The sequence below is a fragment of the Haliotis rufescens genome, unplaced genomic scaffold, assembly GCF_023055435.1.
Source record: "Haliotis rufescens isolate VD_foot unplaced genomic scaffold, xgHalRufe1.0.p SCAF_28, whole genome shotgun sequence".
Taxonomy (NCBI): domain Eukaryota; kingdom Metazoa; phylum Mollusca; class Gastropoda; order Lepetellida; family Haliotidae; genus Haliotis; species Haliotis rufescens.
This window is the reverse complement of record NW_025963979.1, coordinates 4,548,312-4,570,731: the sequence shown is the minus strand read 5'-3', so window position 1 is coordinate 4,570,731 and position 22,420 is coordinate 4,548,312. Positions and strand designations below refer to the sequence as shown.

Genomic DNA, 22,420 nt, shown 5'->3' with positions numbered 1-22,420 from the left:
GTATGGAGGATTAATCAACTTAGCCTCAGTTGTTGTGATATGTATCTATTTGTGGTAAGCTTGTGATGAATTTAAGAAAAGAAATGATGTAATCTCCTCATGGAGAACCTATATACTGATAGTCTTTGAGAGTCGTAAGTTCAAATTCATATTGACATTATTTTATGATCCTATCCTATGAGTGAAGAATAATTTCTGATATATTTATGCATGTAGTGACCTTGTCATGTTCATAAATTGAGGTGTTCTTCCTCAGTATGCTTCAAGCAGTCTTTCACATTTGAGACTGTTCGACTTTCTGCATGTTTGAGAGTGTGGCGTTAAACAACAAACAAACAAAATTCTGCATGCTGAAACAAAGAGAAAGCCTTCAGAACAGAGGAAGTTTTTTTTCGAAGTGCATTACCTTTATTTCGGCCAAACCAATTTCTGCTCTTATTTCACAGATGCATGTGCGAAGAGCAAAGACACATTTCAAAGCTTTTTTCAAAGCACATCTTAATTTTTTTATTTAATTAAAACTGCTGTGTTAGCATGGTTAGAATGAAACTTGTTTCGAATATGTTCTGGATATGGCCTTCTTCACTGGTTTCAAACCTGTTTACTGTTTGCGATGTAAGGAACCTGTTTCAACTTGCACCAGGTGCATGTTGATATGAAGCCCTAGTTGCACCTGACAAAACCAGGTTGCACCTTGAACCAATTATAAACTTATCAAAGTTGAAATGTGCACATAATCTTGAAGTACCCACACTTTGACTACATCAAGCCCAAAAAGGCATGACAAATTACACATTAAAAAAGGGTTATTGACTTAGTATGGAAAATAAGCTTAGAGGTATTGAATGTGTTCAAAGCTTGATGTTGTGTGGACATATAAGGGTTAGATATAAATTTGAAAATGCACTTGGTGCATGTATAAATATTAGGTTGCACTGGTGCATGTTTTATATAGCTAAATCAAGCCCTGACAACATTTAATGTTTTTTTAAAAATATTTTACCTGCATTTGATCATGTGTATTTACCTCCTGTACATAATGTATCTTCCCCTATTGTATATCATGTATAAGGACTCTCCGTCAAGACACTCAGAAACACAGATTGTGGAAAAGCATGTATTGTATGAAAACTTGACCTTTCCATAAGTATTATTATGGTGTTTTTTCAAGAATCATGGCGGAGTAAATGGTAATGATGGTTTAGGGGAGTTTGGGGGAAAGTCTTTGTGAATATCAGCACAGCCTTACAACCATCACAACTGGGCTTGGTTGAAAATTGGTTACATCATTATCCACATTGTCATAAAACTAAAATCATTTGATGTGTCAGTGATTTTATGATGTATGTATACACTGGTATTAGGATGGAGGAAAGACCACTGTCCTAGACCACACTTCCTGGTGCCTGGGTCATAAACGTCTGACTGATATCCTCCATTGTTTGTGAATATGATTGATGGCATGATCTGACCTGTAGCATGATGTCATAAAAACAGTTTGCAAAATTATATATTAGATGTTACATGCATTACATGTTTATTTGTACACATTGCCCATGGTCATTTCTTGTACTTATTCAGAAGAGTGGAATTTCAGTTGGTAATGACAATATCTGCCTTCCTTATTGACACAGATGTAAGAGAGCAACTGCATAAAAATACTGTAAAGTGGATACCAACAGTTACCTTTTGGTAATTTGTTTTTTTATAAAAACTATTGTTGACCAACATAATCAAAAGCAAAAGTGTTTTTCTTAAATTCATCCTCCAACATTGTGTTGGAATTAAAAGACATATTCCATTTCATAATGAATAAGGATGATAAATGACTATGCATTTTGTCAGAAAATGACCGCATGTCTTAAATGCCTGAAATGAGGATAGATACTAACTTAGCATGGATTAAATCTTGCCATGTGTCAATCCTTCCTCACTAACAGCATGTCTGCCAATGCTTACATTTCCTTGCAGCAAACGACTGCTTCGAGCTAGGGAAGCTAACCTATAATTCGGAAGATTTCTATCATTCTTCCTTATGGATGGAGCATGCACTGGAAAAACTGGCTACCCAAGAAAACAAACAAAATGAAAGTGATCTCCGGGCTGAGATGCTTGACTACATGGCCTTTTCTGAATACAGGGTATGTTTATGAATAAGTGTTTATGTTTTGGAGAAAATAATCTTTGCAGGGGAAATGGAGTGTAGTATATCGCAATAGTTCTTGTCCAGGTCACTGTAACCTGTGATATGTGTTGAGGTGGAAGATGTGGGAGGTGTGTGGTGGAAATGTGGGAGGATGTGTGTTCTGGAATGATTTGAGGAATACCCAGAGCTTCAGTTTGCTGGGAGTTAAGTCAAGTGACCTGTGAAGATGGCGGGCCTGGTATATGGCATATAGGTCCATGGGACAATGTTGCGCAAATATGGATTCATTTATTGTATACTGTGGGGTCAATGACCAGGTCCACCATGCAATCTAAAACACTGACCCTTGTTTATAGGAACTGATGCATTTTGTGTTGAAGAGTACTGTAGGCCTTCATACTAACTGTACATGGAAAGTTGTCAGTTTTACACTCTCTGACCCTGCATGTGTGATGACATCTGTCATGTCACTTGCTCTTGTGCATGTCAGCATAACCTCCTTCCCTTCGTACATCACAACTGTCCACAACACACAGCTGTCTCCTGGCAACCTGAGGAGGAAATGTGCTTCTAGTGCAGGAGTCTCCAGTGTCCTTGCCATTGATGCTCAAATCTAGACTTGCTATAGGGTATTTGTTGTGCATAATGAGATGTTAACCAATGTTACCTCTATTCAAGTTTCTCATCAATAACTCCAAATTATTGCCACTAAGGAATTAGATGTTGATTCATTCTTAAAAGATATCTATTGAAACAAATCTTTTTATAACATGGTAAATAGTCCGACAAAATACATATTTACACCAAAAAAGAGTCAACTGCCCTGATCCCGAGCAAATGATGCCGAGCTGTAGCTGTGATGTCATATTTGAGAGACGTCCACCATTTTGTTTTGTTTACAGTTCATTATCTACATGACAATTAAGTGATTTTCCATTATTCTCGGGATATTGAAGGTGCAAAATTGGTTATTATGTGGGTGTGGGGGGTCTACTAGGTCAACAAATCAAAGTATTAAGTGTCGTTTCTTGAAAATTTCCAAGCGAGGAGGAATGTTTGGATACAGCAGTGTCAGCGAGGAGGTAAATGGAAACTGACTGGACATGCTGTTTTGTGTTTCTTGCATTTTGAGGCATCTGTCTATGGAGATCTACACAAACTAAATGTACTTGGTTATGGAAATAAATTTAGCATTCATTGTTACATATAATCCATGACAGACTACACTTGTACAACAATTACAAAGGACCATGCACATTGATAAGATTAAGATTTCATGTTAAGGTTATATATTTGGCACAAGATTGGTGTATATGAATTCACATATTCAGTCAGTGGTCTTGCGTACTTGAAACCCTTGTCTGATTCTGCATGAAAGGTCTTTCTTATTTTCTCACAAAACATGCAGGATGAACTTTTCTACAATTTTGAGGGTGCCAAGCCCCTCCTGAATCCCAAATATCATCTAATGTTTCACTCTTGGTCTTATTGTCTCACTCCTGAAACCAGAATACTACTCAACACAAAATAATTTTTATAAATGTTGAATCTGTATACCAAATACGATTTTATATGAGTCCCGCTTACTACATTGCCGAGTACCAGATGCCCTCTAAATAGACCCCTGTAATACTACGTAGCAAAAGGGGGTTGCCAGCCTCATTCCTGGAATGTCTTCAGGGAACTAGACTTGAAGTTGAGAATCTTCTGTATGCACAGTATCTGTAAGCCCTGAAATTAATTCAGTCCTCATTTTGGAAAAGAATTTAAAATGTGTTTATGCTCACCACCAGGTACATTGTATACACCTCTTTAATATGAAAACAGGATAGATGATATAAATGAAGATGTCTTAGTCACAAAAAATGAACAATATAGAAATACATGTACATGATGTATTTGTCTCGGGGAAAGGTTTAACCCCCTGAATCCACCACAGATGATTATTTCTGTCATTTTCTGTCTAAATGTGGGATAAGTTATTGTTTGACAAAAAACAGTTTGAGGTTAGATAAGTGTGAATTTGGTGTTCATTTTGAGAGAAATTATTATGTGACAGGTATTTTTTCGTGTGACATCAGTTTTAGTTCATTTATTTGTTGTTATGTTCATTTTTTTCATTCCTCGTTTGTGTCTCTCTCCAATATATAACAGTCCATGTTGTGAGGGATGTATTATTTTTGCAAAGACAAATAGAGTCACTGGGCATGTAGTGAGCTAAATGCCTATCAGTAGTATCCCTCTGTTGATCAGTGAACTACATATTAGTTTTAATAACTATTTACCGACAGTATTAACTGAACAAACCATCACTACGCAATACAACTTTAACACATAACCTTTATTTGTAAAGAATACAAATTTAGCTTAAACAGCTCTATGCTTATCGTTTGGCTTAAAGACAACACAAAGATGTTTTGACAATGCTAAGCATCAATAAAAATTCATTTTGTTTGAGAAATGTCAGGCTAGTGTTTAACACCAGATTGAGTTCCCAAATCTTTCCGTGTTGACATCAGACTGATCATCTTCACTCAGTAGATCTTCCTCGCTTTCCTCACCGCTGTCAAGACTATTTTGACTAACCACTGGCTCATATCAATATGGACGAATATGTGTAAAGTCACTGAGCAAAAGGGGGCGGTCGGGTAGCCTACTGGTTAAAGTGTTCGCTCATCACGCAGCAGACCCGGGTTCGATTCCTGACGTGGGTACAATGTGTGAAGCCCATTTCTGGTGTCCCCCGCCGTGATATTGCTGGAATATTGCTAAAAGCGGCGTAAAACCGTACTCACTCACTCACTCACTGAGCAAAAATTCACCATCTTTATCGATGGCATTGTCAGGTGGTGCCATGGCGAGCACTAGTATTCTACAAAACATTATTCAGAAACAGTGATCTCCTGCAAGTCAACTCTCCACTATGATGTCACATCACATGACTCTCGGTAGTTTCTGGAATACAAGTAGGTTTTAACGTTTTTGTTGTCCCAAATATGGGCATCAGAATTATTTCCTTCAAGAATCTCGTTTTATTATGCTATAGATGATTTAATCCCATATTTAAACCTTTCTCCTTTTGATGGCACTTGATGGAAGTACTGGGGTCAGAGGTGGGGCACAGTTGTGTTAAACCCAACTCATTGATTCTCTCACACTCCATTTGGTTGGCACGGTTGTGTTAAACACAACTCATAATACCCTCAACATCCATGTGTTGGGCTGGGTTGTGTTAGACACAACTCATAATACCCTCAACATCCATGTGTTGGGCTGGGTTGTGTTAGACACAACTCATAATACCCTCAACATCCATGTGTTGGGCTGGGTTGTGTTAGACACAACTCATAATACCCTCAACATCCATGTGTTGGGCTGGGTTGTGTTAGACACAACTCATAATACCCTCAACATCCATGTGTTGGGCTGGGTTGTGTTAGACACAACTCATAATACCCTCAACATCCATGTGTTGGGCTGGGTTGTGTTAAACACATCTCATCATTCCCTCAACATCCATGTGTTGGGCTGGGTTGTGTTAGACACAACTCATAATACCCTCAACATCCATGTGTTGGGCTGGGTTGTGTTAAACACATCTCATCATTCCCTCAACATCCATGTGTTGGGCTGGGTTGTGTTAGACACAACTCATAATACCCTCAACATCCATGTGTTTGGCTGGGTTGTGTTAGACACAACTCATAATACCCTCAACATCCATGTGTTGGGCTGGGTTGTGTTAGACACAACTCATAATACCCTCCACATCCCTGTGTTGGGCTGGGTTGTGTTAAACACATCTCATCATTCCCTCAACATCCATGTGTTGGGCTGGGTTGTGTTAGACACAACTCATAATACCCTCAACATCCATGTGTTGGGCTGGGTTGTGTTAGACACAACTCATAATACCCTCAACATCCTTGTGTTGGGCTGGGTTGTGTTAAACACAACTCATCATTCCCTCAACATCCATGTGTTGGGCTGGGTTGTGTTAGACACAACTCATAATACCCTCAACATCCATGTGTTGGGCTGGGTTGTGTTAGACACAACTCATAATACCCTCAACATCCATGTGTTGGGCTGGATTGTGTTAGACACAACTCATAATACCCTCAACATCCATGTGTTGGGCTGGGTTGTGTTAGACACAACTCATAATACCCTCAACATCCATGTGTTGGGCTGGGTTGTGTTAGACACAACTCATAATACCCTCAACATCCATGTGTTGGGCTGGGTTGTGTTAAGTCATTATTCCCTCAATGTCATGTGGGGGGCACAGTTGTGTTAAACACAGCTCATCATTCCCTCACTGTCCCAATGACAGCATGCATGAGATCTGTGACAAATATCTTGAAACTTCTTGCAGCATGTTGAATGATTTCCTGACCCAATTTTGTATGTGACTGCCTCTTCTAGACTTGGTACCACCTCTCTCTGGCGCTTCTTCACACTGCACCTAGCTCTGTTGGCCAAGATGTGCACCGTGCCATTCTATTAAGAAGCCATGTTTATGGAAACTCGGTGCACTTTGATTCATTCTGTTTTAACCCCACCCTCAGCTGCTGAATGTTTTGAGTTGGGAAGATTTGCATACATCGCAGAGGACTTTTACCATACAGCCCTGTGGATGTGGCAGGCACTGAAGCTTGAGTCAGATGAAGTTAATAAAACAATGGAGCGGACGGAGATTCTAGATTACCTGGCCTATGCTCTGGCAATGGTAAGAGTCATCAGGGTTAAAAGGTCTGTTGTGCATAGGTAGAGTGTATGGATGAGGTGAAACAAAACACCCAACAGAATCAGAGAGAGAAAAAAGGAGGGACAACAAAAGATTGTCAGGTATGTCTGGGTCGAATGCAAGGTGGAGTCAGGTATGTCTGGGTGGAGTGCAAGGTGGAGTCAGGTAGGTCTGGGTGGATCGCAAGGCGGAGTCAGGTAGGTCTGGGTGGAGTGCAAGGTGGAGTCAGGTATGTCTGGGTGGAGTGCAAGGCGGAGTCAGGTGGGTCTGGGTGGAGTGCAAGGTGGAGTCAGGTAGGTCTGGGTGGAGTCAGGTAGGTCTGGGTGGAGTCAGGTAGGTCTGGGTGGAGTCAGGTAGGTCTGGGTGGAGTCTGGTAGATCTGGGTTGAGTGCAAGGTGGAGTCAGGTAGGTCTGGGTGGAGTCAGGTAGGTCTGGGTGGAGTGCAAGGTGGAGTCAGGTAGGTCTGGGTGGAGTCTGGTAGGTCTGGTTAGAGTCTGGTAGGTCTGGGTGGAGTCAGGTAGGTCTGGGTGGACTCTTGGCTATGCAAGGTGGAGTCTGGTAGGTCTGGGTGGAGTCTGGTAGGTCTGGTTAGAGTCTGGTAGGTCTGGGTGGAGTCTGGTAGGTCTTGGTGGAGTCTGGTAGGTCTGGGTGGAGTCAGGTAGGTCTGGGTGGACTCTTGGCTATGCAAGGTGGAGTCTGGTTGGTCTGGGTGGAGTCAGGTAGGTCTGGGTGGAGTCTGGTAGGTCTTAGGGGAGTCTGGTAGGTCTGGGTGGAGTCTGGGCTATGCAAGGTGGAGTCAGGTAGGTCTGGGTGGAGTCAGGTAGGTCTAGGTGGAGTCAGGTAGGTCTGGGTGGAGTCTGGTAGGTCTGGGTGGAGTCAGGTAGGTCTGGGTGGAGTCTGGTAGGTCTGGTTGGAGTCTGGTAGGTCTGGGTGGAGTCAGGTTGGTCTGGGTGGAGTCAGGTAGGTCTAGGTGGAGTCTGGTAGGTCTGGGTGGAGTCTGGTAGGTCTGGGTTGAGTCAGGTTGGTCTTGGTGGAGTCTGGTAGGTCTAGGTGGAGTCAGGTAGGTCTGGTGGAGTCTGGTAGGTCTGGGTGGAGTCAGGTAAGTCTGGGTGGAGTCAGGTTGGTCTGGGTGGAGTCTGGTAGGTCTTGGTGGAGTCTGGTAGTTCTGGGTGGAGTCTGGTAGTTCTGGGTGGAGTCAGGTAGGTCTGGGTGGAGTCTGGTAGGTCTGGGTGGAGTCTGGTAGGTCTGGGTGGAGTCAGGTAGGTCTGGGTGGAGTCTGGTAGGTCTTGGTGGATTCTGGTAGGTCTGGGTGGAGTCTGGGCTATGCAAGGTGGAGTCAGGTAGGTCTTGGTGGAGTCAGGTAGGTCTGGGTGGAGTCTGGTAGGTCTGGGTGGAGTCAGGTAGGTCTAGGTGGAGTCTGGTAGGTCTGGTTGGAGTCTGGTAGGTCGGTGGAGGGCAAGGTGGAGTCAGGTAGGTCTGGGTGGAGTCTGGTAGGTCTGGTAGGTCTGGGTGGTGTCAGGTTGGTCTGGGTGGAGTCAGGTGGGTCTAGGTGGAGTCTGGTAGGTCTGGGTGGAGTCTGGTAGGTCTGGGTTGAGTCAGGTTGGTCTGGGTGGAGTCTGGGTGGTCTAGGTGGAGTCAGGTCAGGTAGGTCCGGGTGGAGTCAGGTAGGTCTGGGTGGAGTCTGGTAGGTCTGGGTGGAGTCTGGTAGGTCTGGTTAGAGTCTGGTAGGTCTGGGTGGAGTCAGGTAGGTCTGGTAGGTCTGGGTGGAGTCAGGTAGGTCTGGGTGCAGTCAGGTAGGTTTGGTTGGAGTCTGGTAGGTCTGGGTGGAGTCAGGTAGGTCTGGGTGGACTCTTGGCTATGCAAGGTGGAGTCTGGTAGGTCTGGGTGGAGTCTGGTAGGTCTGGGTGGAGTCAGGTAGGTCTGGGTGGAGTCTGGTAGGTCTGGGTGGAGTCAGGTAGGTCTGGGTGGAGTATGGTAGGTCTGGGTGGAGTCAGGTAGGTCTGGTTAGAGTCTGGTAGGTCTGGGTGGAGTCTGGTAGGTCTTGGTGGAGTCTGGTAGGTCTGGGTGGAGTCAGGTAGGTCTGGGTGGACTCTTGGCTATGCAAGGTGGAGTCTGGTTGGTCTGGGTGGAGTCAGGTAGGTCTGGGTGGAGTCTGGTAGGTCTTAGGGGAGTCTGGTAGGTCTGGGTGGAGTCTGGGCTATGCAAGGTGGAGTCAGGTAGGTCTGGGTGGAGTCAGGTAGGTCTAGGTGGAGTCAGGTAGGTCTGGGTGGAGTCTGGTAGGTCTGGGTGGAGTCAGGTAGGTCTGGGTGGAGTCTGGTAGGTCTGGTTGGAGTCTGGTAGGTCTGGGTGGAGTCAGGTTGGTCTGGGTGGAGTCAGGTAGGTCTAGGTGGAGTCTGGTAGGTCTGGGTGGAGTCTGGTAGGTCTGGGTTGAGTCAGGTTGGTCTTGGTGGAGTCTGGTAGGTCTAGGTGGAGTCAGGTAGGTCTGGTGGAGTCTGGTAGGTCTGGGTGGAGTCAGGTAAGTCTGGGTGGAGTCAGGTTGGTCTGGGTGGAGTCTGGTAGGTCTTGGTGGAGTCTGGTAGTTCTGGGTGGAGTCTGGTAGTTCTGGGTGGAGTCAGGTAGGTCTGGGTGGAGTCTGGTAGGTCTGGGTGGAGTCTGGTAGGTCTGGGTGGAGTCAGGTAGGTCTGGGTGGAGTCTGGTAGGTCTTGGTGGATTCTGGTAGGTCTGGGTGGAGTCTGGGCTATGCAAGGTGGAGTCAGGTAGGTCTTGGTGGAGTCAGGTAGGTCTGGGTGGAGTCTGGTAGGTCTGGGTGGAGTCAGGTAGGTCTAGGTGGAGTCTGGTAGGTCTGGTTGGAGTCTGGTAGGTCGGTGGAGGGCAAGGTGGAGTCAGGTAGGTCTGGGTGGAGTCTGGTAGGTCTGGTAGGTCTGGGTGGTGTCAGGTTGGTCTGGGTGGAGTCAGGTGGGTCTAGGTGGAGTCTGGTAGGTCTGGGTGGAGTCTGGTAGGTCTGGGTTGAGTCAGGTTGGTCTGGGTGGAGTCTGGGTGGTCTAGGTGGAGTCAGGTCAGGTAGGTCCGGGTGGAGTCAGGTAGGTCTGGGTGGAGTCTGGTAGGTCTGGGTGGAGTCTGGTAGGTCTGGTTAGAGTCTGGTAGGTCTGGGTGGAGTCAGGTAGGTCTGGTAGGTCTGGGTGGAGTCAGGTAGGTCTGGGTGCAGTCAGGTAGGTTTGGTTGGAGTCTGGTAGGTCTGGGTGGAGTCAGGTAGGTCTGGGTGGACTCTTGGCTATGCAAGGTGGAGTCTGGTAGGTCTGGGTGGAGTCTGGTAGGTCTGGGTGGAGTCAGGTAGGTCTGGGTGGAGTCTGGTAGGTCTGGGTGGAGTCAGGTAGGTCTGGTTAGAGTCTGGTAGGTCTGGGTGGAGTCTGGTAGGTCTGGGTGGAGTCTGGGCTATGCAAGGTGGAGTCAGGTAGGTCTTGGTGGAGTCAGGTAGGTCTGGGTGGAGTCTGGTAGGTCTGGGTGGAGTCAGGTAGGTCTAGGTGGAGTCTGGTAGGTCTGGTTGGAGTCTGGTAGGTCGGTGGAGGGCAAGGTGGAGTCAGGTAGGTCTGGGTGGAGTCTGGTAGGTCTGGTAGGTCTGGGTGGTGTCAGGTTGGTCTGGGTGGAGTCAGGTGGGTCTAGGTGGAGTCTGGTAGGTCTGGGTGGAGTCTGGTAGGTCTGGGTTGAGTCAGGTTGGTCTGGGTGGAGTCTGGGTGGTCTAGGTGGAGTCAGGTCAGGTAGGTCCGGGTGGAGTCAGGTAGGTCTGGGTGGAGTCTGGTAGGTCTGGGTGGAGTCTGGTAGGTCTGGTTAGAGTCTGGTAGGTCTGGGTGGAGTCAGGTAGGTCTGGTAGGTCTGGGTGGAGTCAGGTAGGTCTGGGTGCAGTCAGGTAGGTTTGGTTGGAGTCTGGTAGGTCTGGGTGGAGTCAGGTAGGTCTGGGTGGACTCTTGGCTATGCAAGGTGGAGTCTGGTAGGTCTGGGTGGAGTCTGGTAGGTCTGGGTGGAGTCAGGTAGGTCTGGGTGGAGTCTGGTAGGTCTGGGTGGAGTCAGGTAGGTCTGGGTGGAGTATGGTAGGTCTGGGTGGAGTCAGGTAGGTCTGGTTAGAGTCTGGTAGGTCTGGGTGGAGTCTGGTAGGTCTTGGTGGAGTCTGGTAGGTCTGGGTGGAGTCAGGTAGGTCTGGGTGGACTCTTGGCTATGCAAGGTGGAGTCTGGTTGGTCTGGGTGGAGTCAGGTAGGTCTGGGTGGAGTCTGGTAGGTCTTAGGGGAGTCTGGTAGGTCTGGGTGGAGTCTGGGCTATGCAAGGTGGAGTCAGGTAGGTCTGGGTGGAGTCAGGTAGGTCTAGGTGGAGTCAGGTAGGTCTGGGTGGAGTCTGGTAGGTCTGGGTGGAGTCAGGTAGGTCTGGGTGGAGTCTGGTAGGTCTGGTTGGAGTCTGGTAGGTCTGGGTGGAGTCAGGTTGGTCTGGGTGGAGTCAGGTAGGTCTAGGTGGAGTCTGGTAGGTCTGGGTGGAGTCTGGTAGGTCTGGGTTGAGTCAGGTTGGTCTTGGTGGAGTCTGGTAGGTCTAGGTGGAGTCAGGTAGGTCTGGTGGAGTCTGGTAGGTCTGGGTGGAGTCAGGTAAGTCTGGGTGGAGTCAGGTTGGTCTGGGTGGAGTCTGGTAGGTCTTGGTGGAGTCTGGTAGTTCTGGGTGGAGTCTGGTAGTTCTGGGTGGAGTCAGGTAGGTCTGGGTGGAGTCTGGTAGGTCTGGGTGGAGTCTGGTAGGTCTGGGTGGAGTCAGGTAGGTCTGGGTGGAGTCTGGTAGGTCTTGGTGGATTCTGGTAGGTCTGGGTGGAGTCTGGGCTATGCAAGGTGGAGTCAGGTAGGTCTTGGTGGAGTCAGGTAGGTCTGGGTGGAGTCTGGTAGGTCTGGGTGGAGTCAGGTAGGTCTAGGTGGAGTCTGGTAGGTCTGGTTGGAGTCTGGTAGGTCAGTGGAGGGCAAGGTGGAGTCAGGTAGGTCTGGGTGGAGTCTGGTAGGTCTGGTAGGTCTGGGTGGTGTCAGGTTGGTCTGGGTGGAGTCAGGTGGGTCTAGGTGGAGTCTGGTAGGTCTGGGTGGAGTCTGGTAGGTCTGGGTTGAGTCAGGTTGGTCTGGGTGGAGTCTGGGTGGTCTAGGTGGAGTCAGGTCAGGTAGGTCCGGGTGGAGTCAGGTAGGTCTGGGTGGAGTCTGGTAGGTCTGGGTGGAGTCTGGTAGGTCTGGTTAGAGTCTGGTAGGTCTGGGTGGAGTCAGGTAGGTCTGGTAGGTCTGGGTGGAGTCAGGTAGGTCTGGGTGCAGTCAGGTAGGTTTGGTTGGAGTCTGGTAGGTCTGGGTGGAGTCAGGTAGGTCTGGGTGGACTCTTGGCTATGCAAGGTGGAGTCTGGTAGGTCTGGGTGGAGTCTGGTAGGTCTGGGTGGAGTCAGGTAGGTCTGGGTGGAGTCTGGTAGGTCTGGGTGGAGTCAGGTAGGTCTGGTTAGAGTCAGGTAGGTCTGGTAGGTCTGGTAGGTCTGGGTGGAGTCTGGTAGGTCTGGGTGGACTCTTGGCTATGCAAGGTGGAGTCTGGTAGGTCTGGGTGGAGTCTGGTAGGTCTGGGTGGAGTCAGGTAGGTCTGGGTGGAGTCTGGTAGGTCTGGGTGGAGTCAGGTAGGTCTGGGTGGAGTCTGGTAGGTCTGGGTGGAGTCTGGGCTATGCAAGGTGTAGAGGTCCGTGACAAATCATAGTGGTACACCTGTATTTCACACAAGGCATGATTTGTTCTTTACACTGAATACCATATTTCACACACAAATTTGGATTGGTTTGACATCATTCACATATATGCAAATTGTGGAATTCTTTGAATGTATATTTTCAGAAAGGAAATGTCAAGACAGCTCTGATATTTACAGAGGAACTGCTGACACTAGGTAAGCATGGAAACTTGAATTTGACAGTGTTTAACATGTGTTAGATCCATACAATCCCGCACATGTCTCCACGAAATTTTGTAGCATGTTTCAAATGTAATACAAGGATTTATCTTTGGACGATAGTATGTGGTTATACATTACTGCCTACTCACTAGTACAGGGCACCATTCTCCAAAGCGATCTTAGCACTAAGACAAATGTAACCCCCATTATTGAACACTTAAGATTGCACTGCTAAGATTGCTTTCTAGGACAGGGTCCTGGACTACCCAAACTAAAGGTTATTATCATGAGCATCCTTTCGTGTCATTTGATAACTGTACTTAACTTTGTTTTATCATTTTAATAAATAACACTTTGACACGTGTAGACACGTTTTTGTGCTACATGCACAAATCTGTTGTCCATGGCCAGGCAGTCACTTGTATGAGTGACGCCCTCTCAGGTATAGTCACTTGTATGAGTGACGCCCTCTCAGGTATAGTCACTCGTATGAGTGACGCCCTCTCAGGTATAGTCACTCGTATGAGTGACGCCCTCTCAGGTATAGTCACTCGTATGAGTGACGCCTCTCAGGTATAGTCACTCGTATGAGTGACGCCCTCTCAGGTATAGTCACTCGTATGAGTGACGCCCTCTCAGGTATAGTCACTCGTATGAGTGACGCCCTCTCAGGTATAGTCACTCGTATGAGTGACGCCCTCTCAGGTATAGTCACTCGTATGAGTGACGCCCTCTCAGGTATAGTCACTCGTATGAGTGACGCCCTCTCAGGTATAGTCACTCGTATGAGTGACGCCCTCTCAGGTATAGTCACTCGTATGAGTGACGCCCTCTCAGGTATAGTCACTCGTATGAGTGACGCCTCTCAGGTATAGTCACTCGTATGAGTGACGCCCTCTCAGGTATAGTCACTCGTATGAGTGACGCCCTCTCAGGTATAGTCACTCGTATGAGTGACGCCCTCTCAGGTATAGTCACTCGTATGAGTGACACCCTCTCAGGTATAGTCACTCGTATGAGTGACGCCCTCTCAGGTATAGTCACTCGTATGAGTGACGCCCTCTCAGGTATAGTCACTCGTATGAGTGACGCCCTCTCAGGTATAGTCACTTGTATGCGTAGTGGGGACTCGTCTCATGTACACGTTCCTTCCTCTACTGATGAGCAATGGCCCACATCATTAGGATGCAATGACACACATTCAAACAGGTCACACATTATATAACAACTATATTCCCATTGGGTTGGCCTTTACAACAAGAATGGGACACTGAGTACCGATCCTGTGCTTGATTTCTCTTGATGGAGATTCACACTACAGATGCAAACCATGACAAGAATTTGTTCAAATATATCTGATGATCATAACTCACACATGTTGAGGTTCACTGCACAGTCCTAGGTAGAGAGACCTCCATATGATCTGTAGTTTGGCCCATACTTAAGATCGTTTTCTCCAGATATTGTTTGAAACAGTGAAGATCACTTGAACTGCATACTGTTGATCTGCTTGTTGACCAGAACCCAACCATGAGCGAGCAACCAACAACAAGCGGTACTACGAGAAGATGCTGAAGGACAAGGAGGCTTCAGAGTATGCTCGGGGAGAGGATGGAAAGACCTTGGACATGGACCCTGTTGAAAATGATTATCGCAGGTCACATGAGTTCCAGAGCTATGAGGCGTTGTGTCGGGGAGAGCAAATAATGGTAAGATATGGATCAAGAAAAGCACTACTTTATATCTGATTCTAAAAACCAGTTTATACAGTCCTTTTCAGGGGACCTGTCATGTGTCCTGTTCGTTATTCTGGTGCTACTTCGCATCAGAAGTGTTTCCTTCAAAGAAGTGTTGACACCTTTATGAACTAAGAATTAGTGACAGGGTAAAATCTCATCCCATTTCTGTCTTAGAGCAAATAAATGTTAGTAAGAGCAGAGCAGCATATAGCTACAGTTTAATAAACATACAGCTCTATTACACATTATGTAATAAGAAAGCACATGCTTATGTACTGCAGGAACAAGTTTCACTGACAAATATTAAAAACTCCCTACATCCCTTGGCTTATTCAATGGCATTGGGTGTAGAGATGATAAGTCACTGAGAGGAGCTTATGCACACTTGATTACCCCAGCAACCCAAGCAGTGGTTGCTAGGCTGATGTCACATGGCATTGTTTCGCTGGTGGATCTTGGAACAAAATTCCACAAATTACGTCATTGGGCATTGTGACATGTTTGTTAACTTTGTGGTGCAGGGCCACATTCCACAGAACGATTGTATTGCAACGACAGTCGTAAGTGTATGTTAAATTATGACAGTTATGATAACCTTAGTGATATGATAGCTTTATGGAATGGACCACTGTATTTTAAGGGGTGGCCTATTAAATTAATATGTGTCAATTTGTGTAATGTGTTTGAAGTATTGTTCTGCTAAATTCAGTTGGATTATGCTGTGGATTGCTTAGATACCTGCCTATTTACACACAACAGTAAATGTTTAAAAAGTTATTAACAACAAGTAATATTTGAATAAACTTGCTCCCATGAAGTAGCAATTTTATGAAATTCAAGAATAGTGCTGGTATCTGATGAGCGAAATTGAGTCATTGCAGACCTATTCAGGACCATAATAAAATTGGTACATGTATTACAAAGGAGCGAGTTTAGTATTCTATATTTCTTATCGGCCATAAATCATACTATATGATCAATGAGGCCATAGATTACACCATATAATCAAGTCACATGTTCTTCCTAGACCGGAAATTTACACAGTGGTAAGAAAATAATATATTTATTTTTCTACAAGTTAACAGTATGTTGGATGTAATATTCTTATGTGTGTTCTATTCATTGCAGTACTGTGTATATCTAACTCCCCATATTGTAATGTATTTATTCCTTAACAAATACAATATCTTTGAAATGTTTCAACACCAAAGCAATTGTCTGTATATACTTATTAGATGTAAGACATCAACTTTACAAAACAGTTTTGGTGAAGGCTAGTTTCTTTCTTTTGGTGTAGGGTTTTCCTTGGAGAAAGTTTATATGGCACATTCTGTGTACCAGTTTCTTTTTCTTCAGATGTTGTGTTTGTAGTTTTGATCCTATGAAGCTGAAAACTGTTGCATTTGGTGTTTTGAATGCAGCCATAAGATGCTTATGTGTAATGTATACTATGCTATTTACCTGTCATCAATACAGTCTAAGAGATGTATCAGCGAGTCAAAAGTGCCCTTGGGAGCCAATTGGGAAAATATTCTTACTTTGTTCAAAATTGCTAGTTCTTTAGTTCTTATTTTCTTCATTTCAGAGGCATTTTAACATTGTATTGTAATATTGCTTTCAATGCAATAATATAAAGTTAAATATTTAAGGCTTTTCTCCTATATTGATTCTGTTGTCAGTAAAATACATGTATCCTTGACAAATACATCTTCATGATGATTAGTGTAACTATATTAACATGAATTGGGAAATTTAACTGACATTTGCTGCAGACTTAGGGCTTAATATCACCCTCTTAGCATGTCTAGATAAATCCCTGAATATATTTAAGTATTTAAACAATGCATACCATGTACATAGTTTTCTGTTTTTAAATGTAGATAATTTCTGTCTGACTTGATTGATTATGGAACATAGTTGTGGTAGTAATACTCACTAAAACATGAATCAGAAGTTCTTGTATACTGGGATTTAATTAGTAACATAAGCTTCATGTATCAGAGACGTTCATGTCATGTGTTGGACCTCAACAACACAATATTAAATCCTAATTGTTTAATGTTTTTATCAAAGGTAATGTGATATTATGAAATTAATTTGTCTTACAGTTACAGGTACATGAACAGTAGTCTATTTAATTGTAAATGATAACATTTGAAGGACATATTGATGTATATACAGGCATTAAGGACGATGAACGATAAAAGACTGCCATGTTGGCTTTATATTTGCTACACATCAGTCATATTGCACTACCTAAGTAAAGATAAGACTTTTGATGATTAACCCACACCAGCAACTCCATGTAGGATCAAATTTGAATTTAATAAAGCTATCAATGTAATCAGTTGTTTAGAAAGGACACAGTTACCATGGTTACCATGAGATTATGATGTGGAAAATGTCTCTGTCACTGCATAAGGCCAGACCAACTTATTTTCTTGCTTTACGGAACCCGCAGGTTGAGCGTTTTCCAAATGGCAAAAAAATAAACAACTTGTGTTCCCTCTGGAAAAATAACAAATAAAAATACTACAGAATATTCCCTGATGGCTTTTGTATTTCAAGTAAGGGAGGCTACTCTAAATTCAAGTCATTGCCATATTTGATATGAAAGCCATCAGCTAATTCTCTACCCACAGCCGGTCACATTTTGTGTTCCTTGAGCCCTATGCTGAAACATTCATAAAGGTGATCAACACCAACAAAGACTGCTGGTCCAAACGAAGGAAAATCAAGTTGTTTTCATACATACGGACAGTTCTTGTTGCCATTTCTTCTTGCATTGTGTCAAGTTGGTTGTTCATAACAATTGTGTAAGGTCCTTCAAATGTGTCATAGAACATGACTGTAATAGTCAGTGAATATTGAAATTGAAGATGAAAGCAAAACTGTTTGTGAAGTTTTTGTATTTCATAAGCTATAAAACAGAAGTCCAACATACTTCACCCAAAAAATTCAGTGATGGTAATTGAAAACTTTGTGGCTATTGGGCCACACTTATTTAGTTTTGTTTCACAGATTTATTCCAGCTTTTCCACACAAGATCGGTTGAAATATAAATAAATATCTGTGTCAGTCATTTATTTATATGAAAGTCATTCTGCCATGGAGCTAAAACTGCAGCTGGGTTCTTGAATCACTGATAGTGATGTAGACATGGAATTTATATCTAACATTTTATATTGTATAATATAACTAGCGGGAGACATAATTAAAATAAATATTTTTCTGTTCAATTTATTTCTTTTCCAGCTGCTTTTCATTAGGGGCAGCAGACCCGTGAAACAATGAATAAAAAATGTGTGGCCTTATCTTCCCTATAATGACTTTCTGGATCAGCTGGATCATAATAGCATATGCTGTACTTGTTAAAATTAGCCGTCTGATGTCTTGAAATGAACTGTAAGACACTAAATGAGGTAAAAGAAAAATGGTGTCTAAAGCACTTACAGAAACCATAATAGGTGGACTGAAAAAGACTGACATGAGTAACTTGAGACTGACAGACTTGGTGTTCCTAAGTATGTTCTTGAAGACAGGAAATTGACAATGACAGGGCTGACATAAAACCCTTGTAGTGGCTGCAGACAAAGTCGTTGATTGAAATGTGGTGGTGTGTGTACCGCCTGCTGGGCATGCCCCGGTGTCACCTCCTGTCAGTTGCAACCTGGGCTACAAGACATCTCTTGCTTACGTCTTCTAATCACTGGACAACATCCGCAGCCTCAGTTCCCTCGCATCAAGACTGACATAGTCAACACTATCACTCATCCTGACTTTTACAAAGAAAGGGCTTCATGAGGTTTTGTTTTAATTTCGGCCCGATTTGCCAGTGGGGAAAATCTTTATGGAGGCGTGAAACATGGCCCGTCATAAAAGGGAAGTGGTAATTAAATTTAATTGACTGCCTGAAGAAACATATCTGCTGTGTATTTTAGGTACAATATCAGGTTTCTAAGAATTTCTTTTATTGAAAAGTAATTTTGAAATATGGCAATTATCGTCCTACTTTGTGAAAAAATGTCAAGGGAAAACCAAACATGTCTGATGAATGGGGATGTTAACAGTGGAAGCATCCATCATGGAGGAGATTCCATGCACATGTTGCTAAGAACAGCTTTGTAATGGCTTGCTTATTTGTCATTGCCCTCCCTGTCCTTCCTGCCAAAGTAATTTTTGTAGAAAAAAACCCAGATATTGTGAATTTTTCAACAGTATAATTACATTTCTCAGTGTATATATGTGTTGTTCTGAGTCAGCCTAACTACACCACTCACTATGATAAACCACTTCCACTGAACAGTGTATTTTGTTTCTTTTGTGACTAAGTTCAATCACTGTGGATGATGCATGTATCGTTTTTCTACTTACAGGAGATAAAAAATACCCACAAGTTAGCGTGTCGTTACCGCACACGGAACAATCCTCTACTGCTTATGATGCCAGCCAAAGAAGAGGATGTATTTCTGGATCCATGGATTGTCATGTACCATGATGTGATGAGCGACTCAGAAATAAATGCAGTTAAAGGTTTAGCAACACCAAAGGTATTGCTTGTGGATATGTGTTTTAAATACAAGGCACCAATTTCAGGGAAGTCCAAGTGCGATGAATGAGGGTCACTCTGCTTGGGTGTGGAGGAACTTTGCATATAACTGCCAGTATCTTGTGGAACTTGGAGCAGGGTTGATGGAAGCAAACCATTTTGATATTAAATCGACAAACATATTTTTGTCTTGGTTGTTGAGATGCTGTGGTTGTGAATGACAATCGCAGCCTGTCACAAGGTGTGCTGCATCTTGGAGGTGTTGCACTGAAGCGGACACATTCTGACAATTAAGCCAGTCACATAAGTGTAGTCACACCTTGTCACATCAAAAAGTTTATACACAAGGAATATGAGAACAAGGCTACCTTTTAAATGGTGCCCATGATCATCCCAGGACTCATATTAACAGATTTTCACTTTTTGTTATTGAATTTCAGATCAATAAATTGAGAGTGAATAGCACGAATAGATGATTTTCTTGATCTGTATGAATATGATTCATTTAAGTCCTCATGTCTTTAAAATGCGAAAGCTTGATGCCTGTGTCATGAATGTTTGTTTCTTGCAGTTAAATAGGGCTACAGTTCAGAACTCTAAAACAGGGGAACTCGAAGTGGCGACCTATAGGATAAGTAAAAGGTATGTATGCTCTATATTGATATGTGCAGCATAGACACTTCAGGCCATAGTCTTGTAATATTAATAACTGTTATCTGGACCAGGCAAACCAAGCTTTCCTTCCTGGCAGAATGGGAGTAGGTGCATATTTGTGTACAGCAATGTTTAGTTTTACTGCTTCAGTAACTACTGGGTAGTATGCAGCCTAGTGGTTAGCACGTTTGCTAGCGGCCCTTGTTCGATTTACCCACATACGGTAGGTACAATGTGTGGAACCCATTTCTGGTGTCCCCTGCTGTGATATTGGTGGAATAATGCTAAAAGCAGAGTAAGATCGTATTTATTCATTCATCGACCAGTTGTTTGCTCCTGCCTGTGCCCACCATGGGCTGTAACCATTGCTCAGAAACACCTGCTGACTCACGGTCCTGTACTTCTCCTTGTTTCAACATACCTATTTAGAAATTATCTATTTCAGTGCATGGTTGAAGCAGGATGAAGACCCAGTAGTGGCCAAAATCAATGCTAGGATGCAGGCCATTACAGGCCTGAGCATGGACACAGCAGAGGAGTTACAGGTGACAGTGTCTCTCATTGGTTGCATGCAATAGTTGCAGTGTCACCCCTGGAGTACTAGATGATACACTTTACACATGGCATCCTACAGAGGCTACACTTTACACATGGCATCTCACAGAGGCTACACTTTACACATGGCATCCTACAGACGCTTCACTTTACACATGACATCCCACAGAGGCTACACTTTACACATGGCATCCTACAGACGCTTCACTTTACACATGACATCCTACAGAGGCTACACTTTACACATGACATCCCACAGAGGCTACACTTTACACATGGCATCCTACAGAGGCTACACTATACACATGGCATCCCACAGAGGCTACACTTTACACATGGCATCCTACAGAGGCTACACTATACACATGGCATACCACAGAGGCTACACTTTACACATGACATCCCACAGAGGCTACACTTTACACATGGCATCCTACAGAGGATACACTTTACACAGGCTACACTTTACACATGGCATCCTACAGAGGCTACATTTTACACATGGCATCCTACAGAGGATACACTTTACACAGGCTACACTTTACACATGGCATCCTACAGAGGATACACTTTACACAGGCTACACTTTACACATGACTTCCCATAGAGGCTACACTTTATACATGGCATCCTACAGAGGCTACATTTTACACATGGCATCCTACAGAGGCTACACTATACACATAACATCCCACAGAGGCTACACTTTACACATGGCATCCTACAGAGGCTACACTTTACACATGGCATCCTACAGAGGATATACTTTACACATGGCATCCTACAGAGGATATACTTTACACATGGCATCCTACAGAGGATATACTTTACACGTGGCATCCTACAGAGAATATACTTTACACATGGCATCCTACAGAGGATGAATGGTATGCACCGGTCGTTAAGTAATGCACTATGCACATCTTCATATACCATGAGGTCAGTACACATTATGTGTACTACAAGGGATATCTGTACACATGGATCTTTCTTTCTTCCAATGTATTTTAAGAGAAGTACAAATAGCTGGTTGTCACTTTTTGAAATTTTGTGTTTCTGTTCTAGGTTGCAAACTATGGTTTAGGGGGACATTATGAACCACACTTTGACTTTGCAAGAGTAAGTATTTAACATTTTGACAAACGTTCTTAATACTTTGTGATTCTGCATGTGAGAGATGAAGGGTAAAAACAGTAAGAGCTAAGCAGATTCTAACAGATAAACTGGTTTATTTACTTATCTTGTTGTTCATGTGAGACAGAACTGTTAATTCAGGCACTGGACAAGGTGGGAACAATATATTTAGATTTACAAGTGTTTATTAGACAGTGTGATACACTGCTGTTGTGGGAAACAGTAAATGGTTCCTTGATATGGCAACACTCATTTCTTAGTCACTAGAGAATTTGATTCATAGCTCACCTGATTTAAAATCAACACATACATGATCTTCACATACTTCATTTCACATACATGGTCTTCACTAGCTTTGAATGCTTGATCTTCACAGACTTCATCTTCTTGTGAACATGCATTTCACAATCACAAGTGGAAACATCAGCTCACTCAATCTATTGTTGAAACAGCAGCTCATAAAAGGACTCTTATGCCTGACAATGGATGACATCTTTAATGTTTAGCAACAATGCTTTGATATGACATCGTGTCGCTATGAGCAGCTTTGCAAACATTGAAAGCAATGTCACAAATGGCATCAATCACTGTAGCCATTATGATCATCATGGCAACCATATTTAAAAAGCCAATAGGCCCTATGTGGCCATAATTTGATTAGTTTTGTCAAGATTTCATAAAATTTGGCACATTTGTGGTTAGTAGTTGGGCTTAACATATGCATTCTTTTTGTCTTTTTTGCAATATTTTAAATTTTGACCTTTTTTACCTTTGTAGTTTTACCATACTAGTAGCTGTAACTTTGCATGACAATTTACACAGCCATTATTTTCCAAATTGTATATGTATAGTTAGTAGCAGGGCTCAGCACATACATAGCGTTTTTCATGATATTTTGACTTTTGACCTTTATTTATGTTCTTTGACCATGCTCTCGCACAGTAAACATCATCTCCTCAGGATG

The 22,420-nt window shown here is 43.7% G+C and overlaps 1 protein-coding gene and 1 long non-coding RNA gene across 54 annotated transcripts in view; both read left to right on the top strand.

Annotated features, from left to right (window-relative positions):
• The window catches only part of LOC124139714 (prolyl 4-hydroxylase subunit alpha-1-like), a 50,133-nt gene that overhangs the window by 15,648 nt on the left and 12,065 nt on the right, over positions 1-22,420 (top strand). For 3 of the 4 annotated variants that reach the window (XM_046507004.2, XM_048402677.1, XM_046507021.2), the window contains exons 4-10: positions 1,972-2,141; positions 12,768-12,819; positions 14,347-14,534; positions 18,941-19,114; positions 19,685-19,755; positions 20,213-20,312; positions 21,388-21,441. In XM_046507004.2, the coding sequence (XP_046362960.1) occupies positions 1,972-2,141; positions 12,768-12,819; positions 14,347-14,534; positions 18,941-19,114; positions 19,685-19,755; positions 20,213-20,312; positions 21,388-21,441 (809 nt within the window). Of the gene's footprint in view, positions 1-1,971; positions 2,142-6,717; positions 6,879-12,767; positions 12,820-14,346; positions 14,535-18,940; positions 19,115-19,684; positions 19,756-20,212; positions 20,313-21,387; positions 21,442-22,420 lie in introns of all 4 variants that reach the window. The other variant, XM_046507013.2, reaches the window with a different exon arrangement.
• Positions 6,887-12,759, top strand: LOC125384169. 50 transcript variants are annotated; one of them, XR_007223024.1, is made up of 6 exons: positions 6,887-7,305; positions 7,398-7,423; positions 7,687-10,501; positions 10,571-11,863; positions 11,894-11,917; positions 11,987-12,759. It is a non-coding gene; the product is annotated as an uncharacterized LOC125384169 (long non-coding RNA). The 50 variants fall into 50 exon arrangements; XR_007223022.1 differs by having other exon boundaries at positions 6,887-7,746; positions 8,357-8,390; positions 8,625-10,501; XR_007223019.1 differs by having other exon boundaries at positions 6,887-7,766; positions 8,357-8,390; positions 8,625-10,501.